Here is an 11317-nt window from a genome sequence, read left to right as displayed (position 1 = left end):
ACTTTGTGAAACATTTACATTAGTCCACCAGTCTTGGGTCACATACGTTCTATGTGAATCTACAAGAAGCACAACTCAGTACTCAGTGACAACCCACTCAACAGTCATTGCTATCCCACTAGTAGTATTGATTGATTCATTGATTGATTCATTGATTGATTGCTTGGTCAAGGAAGATTTGTGTGAGATGTGAAAAACAGTGGTGTCCACGAGTAAGCTTGGAAAGGTTTTAAAAAAATCTAATCAAATGGAGTGAGGACTGAAAAATATGTTTAGGAATGTACTGGGAGAAAATGTTTCATCTCATCATGTCACTGTAATACTGCCCAGCTGTGGTAAACATAAACCAAGCAAAAGCATGCCACAATACACACTGCCATACCAAACATTACCCCTACTTGTTCCCCATGGATTTCACTGTATATATAATACTACTTAGCTTATGTAATGTATTATTCCTCTCAACAGCAGAATGTATGAAAGATAGAAACTACTGAGCTATATCAGGGATAGAGTTGTGACATGCTGTCTAATACAGTTGTTTTCTTGGACAAGGTTGCCGTCTAGTGGTGAAAATAAGTACTGCAGGTAAACGCCTGAACAGCCATGTTTACTATGTCTACAGGGGGGAAGAACACCGCCAATAAATCTGAGCTTTGATATGTTTTTTGTGTCAGTGTCACAAGGGCACTTTGGTCTGTATTGGTCACTTTTTTTAACAAACATTTCTTTGCCAAACTGGATTGTTGCAACAGTTGATCAAGGTTGGATGAAAGACTGAAGGTGATACCTGTTGTAGTTTCTGGGGTCAATGCTGTGTTCTATGGTTCAGATTTAATAGAGATTTTTATTTTTTATTTTTTACAAGGCTTACTGGGATGAAAAAGTCCAAGAAAGACCTTGTAGGAGATTAGAATCATGCTCCTCTTCTTGCGTAATGGAGACAGCCAAGGTTGAACATCTCAGTGACACAATATATTAAATCTGAGGATGAAGCTGTACTCGGTGGTGTTGGTTTGGGGCTGGGGAATAAATAAACATCATTATTTATGTGCTGAGATTAGAACAGTATTGTGGGGACTGAGCAAAATGTTACGTTTTCATAAACAAATTTAAGGAATTAGTGAAAATTACAGCAAATATTGTTTACAGTTATCTTAACCAAATAGCCCAGCCCTATGTAGATGTAGCTTTATATATGCTAGTGTTTATTATACCCGATTGCAACACGCCATAACAGCAGTGTAAGCGGACTGCACTGTGCTCCCCTGGGATATTATTGTAGACTTGTTTGTTCCCACTTAGAACTTGGAGCAATTTCACTTGTTTTCTAGCACTTTGGCAGGGCGGAGAGAAACAAAACTGGATGTTTCAGTCAAACTAATGTGCAACCACCACAAGTCCAGCTTAGACAAAATATAAAGAAGGTAAGAGGGGAGAGGGCTCTCTTTAAAAATAAATAAAAAATTTAAGAAAGCTTTGTAAGATTACAGCAAAAATGTATAATACTGTAAATCAGTATGCATGTTCTTGTTTAGGTTTTCATGTCTTTGAAAGACAGGGAATCCAATAATCTTTCTTTGTGGTGGCACAGCCTTGGTCTAAATGTAGGTATGTATGTACTACTGTCACATACTGTATTTGACTTTCCAATTTATACAGTAATAGCCATTTTTCTAGTTTCTACCAGCTATTAATCAAATCAGAGTGCGGAAGAGGGCATTTTCATAAATATGCAAATACAAGGTCACGTCACCAACATCTCTGTTTCACGTCACCTAGGGTAGAGTCTGTAGGCCTCACTGTGGATGGTTAAACTTTATATTGAATTCAATATATCGTGTGTTTTCTTCACATTAGGTTTTACTGGAATGTTCTCACTGCCTCATTGTCCTTGTATAAACTGCTGTATAATGTATGCTACACTTATTCCTGTAAGTCGGTTCGTCTTTGATATTGACATTTGACCAATGGGCCATCTCTTCGCCTTTGTCGATTAGCATCACAACCCTTTTGAAACCAGCATAGAGCGCTTTATCTTAACAATTCTCCGATAATTGTGCCATTCAGACATCCTTGCATGGCTATGTAAGGGAAACAAGACCTTTTATCGACACTTTTGATGTTTACATTGTTATACTGTACATCTGTATCAGGACAGGATCAATTCATGATTTTCATGTTTTTGAAAGTTGCTTTTAAGATTTGTTTTTACCAAAACATGTTTTTACCAGTTGTAGATTGTGTAAAGACAAATCCTAACACAGATATGTAAAACAACCTTGGCATGCTGCTTAGAAAAGGAGAAAGAAAACAGCAATAGTTACCAACTGAATGGATATTTAAAAATGCAAATAACGAGTTTAATCTGTTTAATCTAAAAAAAAAAGAAAAAAAAAAGTTATATCCATATATGTTTATGCAATAAAATTTTGTTTTGATAGAAAAACTATAGTAACTGTGGTTTATTTTGAAAGATGTGCAAGAGAGTTTGAAACAACTTACAAGAATTAAAGCAGCACAGAACGGTCAAACTTAACATCAGTTCAAGTGTGAGAACTTCTGTAACAGCAGAAGTTTGGGGCCAGTCAGGAAGATTCCTGTGTTTGTGAACACAATGCCAAGAAGGAAAGGTGTTGGCAGTGATCTTGAAGAAGCAATTGTTTCTGCCTGTCAATCTGGGAAGGGTTACCTATAAGGGCAATTCCAAACAATTTGAAGTCCATCATACGACAGTGAGAAAGATTACTGAAGTGGAAAACAATTGGAAAACATTCAAGACAACTGCCAATTTTCCAAGAAGTGGGTGCCCCAGCAAATTCCCTCCAAGGTCACACCGTGCAACACTCAGAGAAATAAAACAGAGGAGCTATATTTCAGCCTTCACAGGCTTCAGCCTGCACGTTAAATGTTCAAGATGTTTGTGTGTATTTTTATTATGTTCAGACACATAAAACCTTAGAACTGAAAGTGAGTGTACTTTTTTTATACATATAATTTTTGGCTCAAAGTAAGTTTGTAAGCAGCAGTGCTTTCACTTAGTGTTTATAATTTAAAGCTCAGGTTGTTGCTTTGTCACTTGCTATCATCGTTGCAGTGTCATTTCTAAATATCAGGCTTAAAAATAGAATGACAGCATGGTTGGCTCTGAGCTCCTCTCATTCCCCACATACAGCAACATCCCAGAGTGAAAGCCCAGTATGACATCACCTTCATACAAATGCTCTGAGGCCATTAATCTTAGTGGGTGTTACAGACAAACTGCTTCTTAAAACTCGATTTGGCGTGATGCAGTCTGTAATGTCTAGAGGGGAACTAACACGTTTGTCAGCTCGTGTCAGACGGAGGATTCCAGTGGAGCAATGCTGGCATCAACGCTAACACTAAATCATGATAATTAGGGGGCATAGGTCAAACTCCAGTGAGAACAGCCTCATAGCAGATGCACCCGAACTCCATTAACCGCCAAATAATGAACCAAAGATGCCATTAGGTGGACAAACAAGGCATTATGCTTAGTGTAATGGTCCAGATAGATATTAACAGCCCGGCTTAGCTGCAAATCCTTCACTCTGTTATCATTGTGGGTGAAATTAACGGGTTGGACTTCATAAGTTAATTCCAGTTTGCTTTAAGGTATAATGTAAGAAATGGAACAAAGAAGTCACTGTGACTGTTTTTTGTTTTAAAAAACTCTTTAATATGAGGTATTCACTGCAGATTCATTTTTCTTTTGAACCTCTGGAGCACATATAAATGCACAGGCAGCATGAATGTCAAACACTACTTTCCCTCTACACTTCTGAGCAAACAAAGATAATAAACAGCATTCAGTGCATTAAAGGGGACCTATTTTCTCCAAACTTTCTGTCATTCACATATGATGGTGGGTTCTGCTCATATTAAATGTGGTCAAAATTACAGTCTATTTAACAGATTTTTTCCTTTACATGTTTATACAGACATACAGTCCAGACAATAAGCACAGATCCCTGCCCACTTGTTGTGCAGACCTACTGTTTGTAAGAGGTAGCCAATCAGAAGAAAGCTGGCTCGAAGGGAGGGGTAAGGGAGATACTGTCTGAGAAGTGAGGGTCTGCACCAAGGAAGAGGACAGAATAAATAAAGATAAAGATTATATTGAACTTTAAATTCCGAAAAATATGGAGTATAGGTCCCCGTTAACATTAACAAATATCCACAGAAAAAACTGTTTATTTTCTTATGCGTTATCAGTGTGGGGTAAATCATATGCAACACTGACTTAAAGGGGGGGGAATCATTTTCTGTATTAATACTGCTTCGCTGTCACTTGTGTAAAACATGGTATAAGATACCATAAAATACAATAAAGACTCCACTATGTAAACAATTACAATGTTTTTAGCATAAAGGCACAACTGTAACAGTGTCTTTTTAGATCAACTAAACACAGGACGACTTTTATTTATTTTTTTTATGTGGAAAACCTGCAGTGTCTTCTGTGTTATAGTTTAACAATAAATTAAAGCTAACAGGACAACTTCTTGTTTGACATACTTGTTACAAAATGCTAAAGAAAAAAAACATTAGTGTTGGCATACAATAAAACAGTACGTTCAATACTCAATGTCTTCTTGTACCTTTTAAGTCAAATTATAGTGCCATTCACAGATTAAGTCTGAGTGTAGCTGCTTAGCTGCTGGATCTATGAGTTTCTTGCATTGTTTCCAAAGTATGTTCTGGTGAAGGAAAGGGACTGCTGGAACAGATATAATTAGAGACAGAAATAGGTAGAGAGGAAAATAGAAAAAGACAGAAGCAGAGAAAGAAAAGTGAAGTTTAGAACTCTGTGTGTGGGTGACTGTAGTCTCGACTGCCTCCTGGGCTCTCACTGGGCTTCATGAAGATACCCTCCATGGCTTTCCACAGACTGTGCTGGCTGGGGCTTGACATAGCATGAACTTCTGTCTGACCGTGGATCGGTCGTCCATACTGCTCCCCCGTCACAGACAGCAGTGCATCAGTGGCCCTGTGACGGAAGCGGATGGCCTCCTCCCGCTTCCATACGGATCCCCCGCACTGAACCGTCCACTCATCGAGGTGGTCTCCTTCTCCGTTTTCGCCAAATGCGCTCACCTCCTGTGAGAAAGGAGAGAGAGATTAGAGGACTAGTGAAAACAGAATAAAGAAGAAGATGAGGTGCTTTCTTTTGTGGAAGCTCTTTGAAACCCTACAATGTTTAGACATTTTTAAACAAAATAACCTCCTGATGTTTTTATGCATGCACGGCAGACTAAACTTTACTAGACATTACTGAGCTGTGTGTGGGAATGAAAATATCTAGATCAGTCAGATTAGACAACAATCTTTTACCTGGCAGCCCCCTAATCTATGTAATATTAGACTGAGCCCATAGAACTGTCTTCAAAATTGACAGCCAGCATTAGATCATTATGCATCCTGTAAACTCTGAAGGTGCCACCTCTCACCTAAACCAAACAAAATTATTAAATCACAATTCTGTAAAATTCCTTAACCTGCAGGATACATCCACCCTATATGACCCCACCCCTTTGACCCAATAGGCTCATTTCCCTCCAAATCCAAATGAAAACAAAGGGGGTTATTTGCTTAATATTTATCAAAAGAATATGCCAAGACTGCTTGAATGCCCTTTAATCATCTTACATGTGATGCAGTGGACAACACATTTGCCTGACATGTGAAAGACCATTTGTTTGGAGACTGGCAGAAACCTAGCCTCAGGTGGTCACGAGCTAGCGTGCTGCTAGTGCCTGTCCCAAGATCAGATAAATGGGAGGTGTGTGTGAGGAAGGGCATGTGGCATAAACTCTGTGCCAAATCAAACATGGCAACCCACTGGGAAGTAAAGGAACAACTCAAAGTACGTTCTGATAATAGCTGAGGACAGTGAAATTCCAAAGGTGGTGGATATCTCAGTGATGTGAGATAAAGTCATGCCAACTTAAATCATTAAAACTTAAATAACATTCAACGATTAACTTTGAACTTTTTTACCACTGACATTTTAATAGAATTTGTAACTTTTTTCTTTTTCTTCTTTTATTAGCTGCTATTACCTGTGATGAACTGGTGATCTTTCTTGGGTGTATTCTCCCTCTCCCCCTATAACATTTGAGCTAAGTCTTAATCACACGCTGACTCTGATAAATGGTTTAGAAGATACATGCATGGATGCTTGAATGTGCACATCACATCCTATTCAGAAGCTTAACCAGCTTCGGTCTGTTTTTTCAGGGGTATTTACTGGAGTGAGAACAAATCTGTTGTAGATGCAATCGCCTGTCCATATCTGACCAATGTCCTGCTCTTTACTGCATCTAAAGCCTCGGTCACACAGACCTAGAAGTCAGTCGGGGAGTACCCTGGCAAACCAAAATCCTTGCAACCTCCAGCAAACACTAGACCAACTGAAATTAAAAAAAATTATTCGTTTGTGGTTAGCGTCGGGGAATACAGCTTTTTTCCTAGCAACTTGTGGTTGTCAGGGGTTTCCAAGTGGTTTCTAGGCCTGTGTGACTGTGGTTGCCCCTGTGTGAATGGGGCTGCCCCTGGGACTTGTGCAGTGTGGGATACTGTCTGAATCTAATTTACATGTTTGGATTTTATATATGAAAAATCCAGATGTGCAAATCACTCATCTTTTGACATGACTGAGGCAAATCTGCCCAGACTTAAACGGGGTACCCCGATGGCACGAAGCATTGCTGGTTGTGGTTGCCAGGGGTCACCAAACAGTTTCTAGGCCTGAGAAAGAAAGTGATGGTTTCCTTTTTTTTTTTAGATTTTTAGATTTTTCAAAAATCCTTATTCTGTCCTTTGCAGTTTCCCAGCTGCGTAAATATAGCTGTTGACTGTGTTAAACAACCTTCACAGATTTTAATATTTATCAGTTAATAGATCACAACGCCATGTATACCTTTTTTTTTTTATCTGGTGTCTTATCTCATCACCAAAGGTTCGGTGAAATACATCCCAGTCCACTGAATGGTGTGCTAGTACCGCTCATACCAAATTACTGGGCTTCATGAGTGGATGAGAGCTCCTGACAATATAAAGTGTATATTATGCAGTCATAGTTGTCTATGTACATGAAATTATTTACTATTGTGCTAATTTCACATTGATATACAGTTGTACTAAAAGCTTAAAAATTATTATAGGGATGTTTATTATTGGCTATTGACCGGATAAACTAATCTTTCAATCAGAATCGATCTGGATGAATCAGTCTTGTAACTCACAAAGCAAGCTTTTCCACTAATTTTTCGATCACTCAAAATGATCTAACACACCCAGATATTTATTGGCCAAAAACACGTGATACGATCAGCCATGCCAGATCCTTCTGAGTCCCCATACAAATGGAAATTATAGGTGTGGAAACTGTTCCCAGTGCCATACTAGTAAAACCACAGTTTTTTTCATCCATTTACCGGTAAATATTTTCAGACTATAAGTGTGATTACAAATTTATGAAAGTGGCAAATGCGATTTGTCACTTTCATAAGTATTATGCGATAGCAGCCCATTTTAATAATATGTAACATGATATAGCATCTTTTTACAATTTTGTGGCATCGAGCATGTGCCAGCACCCCCTGGGGATTTATTATTGAAGAGAAAAGAATTTGCAGAACTTGTACTCAATGTAGTTTCTTCATAATTTTTTTAAAAATTAGATTTGTTTTGAGATGTGATTTGTTAATATTGGGATGTTGTTTTTTTTTTTTTTTAAATATACATCACTGATTTGTCCAAAGTATGAATATTTGTTGTAAACTGGTTTTATAATTGAGGTAATTTATGAATTTAAGTGACAATTTCAGAACAGGAGACATGGATGGTCCAGTTTTCGGATCAGGTGGTGATGTTAAATGTTATTTGGCTTTTTGAAGATTGTGTTGAAGTTTCGAGTGGACTCATTCATTACCTGATTGATAGTATGCAGTGTGAGATGTCTAGCCAGGAAACTGTTTTTTTTTTTGTACATGACGAAGGTCACACAGACTGAAATGTTGTAAGTCAATAAAAAATGATGATAAGCTGGACAGTGTGTGGAGGTTATATATTGTTACACCCAATTATTACAATTTCAGCATTTCTTTATCATGTAGAAAAAATATGATGTACAGTTGTAATTGCACTTCTTTTTATTATATTTTAATATCTCAGATATTAAATGTAAAGAAATATAAACTAAAATTTCTGTTTTCCTAAGGTACGCGTCTTCCAACCCTCTGACACTTTGGTCAGACAGTGTTCTCACACTTTCTCAGGATTTGGGAGTTTTACGCTGACCCGAGGCTGTTTTCCCAGAGAGTTTGTTAAGTATAAAAGCTGCTGTCAACTCAGGTTCACTGCAAAAATGTTGGTTTAGTTTTGAATAAAAGTGAAAGGCAGGCACCCTGTTTTTGTGTGTCTGTGTGTGTGTGTTTACACAAGACTACACATTAATAAATGTTACAGCTGTTTATCGCTTCAGTGTTTTTCCTAATCTTCCTAATTCCTAAATTTATTATCAGCTTTTTTGATTAAGAAGAAAAAAAAATAAAGTCCATCTTCTACACACTGACATCCTTCCCCAATTTTTGCAAAGAGAAACCTGGTAAATCCCACACATAGCCCCAAAGCTCTCAGCTTTTCCCTTGTACTTCTCCCACCACCAACCTGGTTAGATGACAGCGGGGAGGCGAAGTAGTGGCTATGCAGGTTACGTCCTGTGTTGACATGAGTGAGGCGAATCGTCTGCCCACACTTAACTGGGGTACCTCTGTGGCACAAGGCATCACTGGTCCCGCGAACACTCCAATAGCTGTTGCTGTCTTCTACTGCAGAAACCCCTGTTACAGACTGCTGTCCACTACCTGCCTCAGAGACACAGTCAGCAGAGGATTGTTAAAGATATTAGAGACAGTTCAAATAAAAAAATAAAATTTCATCTAGAATAGAAGACTGTTATTTAAAACCAGTCCTCTGCATAACTTATGAACTTTGTGTATGTGATGAAGGTTAGGTTTGCTTTATTGGTCAGTTTTTGGCAAACAACAATTCCATATGCTGGTGTGCAACTACAAGTCAGTGCGGTGAAACAATGTTATACCTAGAGTTTTCTGAGTATACAGTAACATTTCTTGTTATTTCCTTTTGTGACGCATTATTGCATACACCAGTGCCAAATGCTGATATTAAGATTAAAACATGCAGGTACTCTAATAGGAAACAGTAGAGGTGGAGGTATTCACTGGAGACAAAAGGAATGAAACGTCACGAATATCAGGGGTGATTTGTGACAGAAGGTGTGAGAAGGAAAGGTTTACAAGATGGCAGTGAGACCTGGCGTGATGTATGGTTTGAAGACAGTAACACTGACAAAAACACAGGGTGCTGAGCTGGAGGTGGCAGAGTAGAAGATGCTTTGATTTTTGTTGGGAGTGACCAGAATGGACAGGATTAGAAATTTATATATTAGAGGGAGACGTGAGGTCAAGCAGTTTAGAGACAAAGTTAGAGAGACAAGGCTGAGGACATGCAGAGTTTCTTACAGAGGAAAAAAGAGTGACATGGTGGCAGATGATCTGCTGTGACGACCCCTACCCAGAGCTCATGGCTGCTGGTGAGGGTAGGGGTGAAGATTCACTGGTAAATCAACAGGTTCGCTTTTACACTCAGCTCTCACTTCATTACAATGGACTGGTACCATGGGCGCCAATCTCCAGCAATCTCCCCCCATCACTCATAAACAAGACCCCAAGATACTTGAACATCTCCACTTCCTGACCAGGAGTGTGCCTTCCAACCTTTTCCAGCTGAGGATCAAGGCCTCAGACTCAGAGGCGCTGATTCTCATTGCAAGGGCACCAGCTTATTGATTATTGTTGTATCATGATACCATCCATCTTCTTGGAAACATATCATGATAGTATTTTACTGTGTACAGGTGTCATTTGCATCTGTACTCAGAGTTTATGGGGTTGTTATAACTCATACATACCTCTAAACCTCTATCGCTGACTAGTACTTGCACATATTTAACACCACCCTGGGTTCTTGCTCTGTCAGCTAGTACAGATGGAAAGAACCAGTGTAAACACAGTTTATGCTGCTGACTTAGAGGGGCTGCATTTTGTTTTGGAGATGTGATTTCACCTTCGCTTCTTCTGTCTGTCAATAAAAGACCACAAAGAAACAGAAACAGTCGTAACTGTGTTCTAACAGTGGTTGTGCACATAAACGTTTTTATTTGTCTCACCAGCAAACCTTAGAAACTGAGCTGACCTCCTAAAACGTGTCACATTTAACTGCAAACATGATGGAGTTAAGTTGAACATTATGACAAACTCACACTGACACAGTTAATGGATGAAAATTAAAAAGTCAGAATTGTATTTTTATCCAACAATGCAAACTTAGTTACGAAGGAAAATAACTGTAGTTATTGTTAGCTGAAAAACACGAGTGTTTATGAATGAAAAGATTAGTTTTGACAGCAAACTTACCGGACCCGTAGCGTACGTCGTGCGAGTGTAGTCTCACGTTGTGCTTTAAATTCAACAGTTTAATGACTGATCCGCAGGTCACAAAGCTCAGTTCCGTGCCAAGGGAGAGTCCAAACACACAGGAAAACAACAACAAAATGGCCTGTACAAAGCGTGGCATACTTTCACAGTTTAATTTACCCATTCCTTCTTTGTTTAAAAGCCAAGCACATCCAGCCGCTGATCCTTCTCAGAGATTTGCCTTATTTTTCGCTACGTCATTAAAAACGTACAGTAAGCCAGTGTTGAGCTCAGGAGACAGCGCCTCTAGCGGCTCGGAACGGCATCTGCGCGGTCTTATTTGGTTTTGGGGTTATTTAAGCGTACTGTTTGGCATCTTAAATGATATTTATACTATAAAAAATACCTTAACGATAGTAAAGGTTGTCATATGGCATGGTGTTATTTTAGTTGTTTATGTGTGTATAGAATCGAGGTAAACCGCAGGGTAGTGATGGGCAGATGAAGCTTCATGAAGCACTGAAGCTTTTCATCTAATTGGTTCACCCCAGCGCAAAGCTTCTTAAAGCTTCATTTGCTCTAGTAGGACATCTACTGGACGTAAAAATATTAGAAGAGTGTGGCCTTTTGCACACAGCCTGTAAATGTCAACAACAAAAGGAGTGTGTAAAACATGTATATTGTAGTGATGGCAGTATACTGTGTATATTTATACTGGCAGTATGGAAAATGATTATTTGGAAATGCTTAAAATGGAAATGATCATTTACTGTGAGGTGAGGTGTGGTTGGGGG

At 38.8% G+C, this 11317-nt stretch overlaps 1 protein-coding gene across 2 annotated transcripts in view; it reads right to left on the bottom strand.

The window, feature by feature from the left end:
- Nucleotides 1-3693: 3693 nt before the first annotated feature.
- Nucleotides 3694-11317, bottom strand: part of sdf2 (stromal cell-derived factor 2) — an 8935-nt gene continuing 1311 nt past the window's right edge. Inside the window, exons 1-3 of one of the 2 annotated variants that reach the window (XM_005754423.1) lie at nt 10524-10811; nt 8695-8891; nt 3694-5121 (exon numbers count right to left, since the gene is read on the bottom strand). In XM_005754423.1, the coding sequence (XP_005754480.1) occupies nt 4822-5121; nt 8695-8891; nt 10524-10707 (681 nt within the window). In that variant the 5' untranslated portion in view covers nt 10708-10811 and the 3' untranslated portion in view covers nt 3694-4821. Of the gene's footprint in view, nt 5122-8694; nt 8892-10523; nt 10812-11317 lie in introns of those variants that run through there. The other variant, XM_005754424.2, reaches the window with a different exon arrangement.

This window comes from Pundamilia nyererei, unplaced genomic scaffold (genome assembly GCF_000239375.1).
Source record: "Pundamilia nyererei isolate P.nyererei 1_Seehausen unplaced genomic scaffold, PunNye1.0 scaffold00563, whole genome shotgun sequence".
NCBI lineage: Eukaryota > Metazoa > Chordata > Actinopteri > Cichliformes > Cichlidae > Pundamilia > Pundamilia nyererei.
This window is presented reverse-complemented; position numbering and strand designations above follow the sequence as displayed.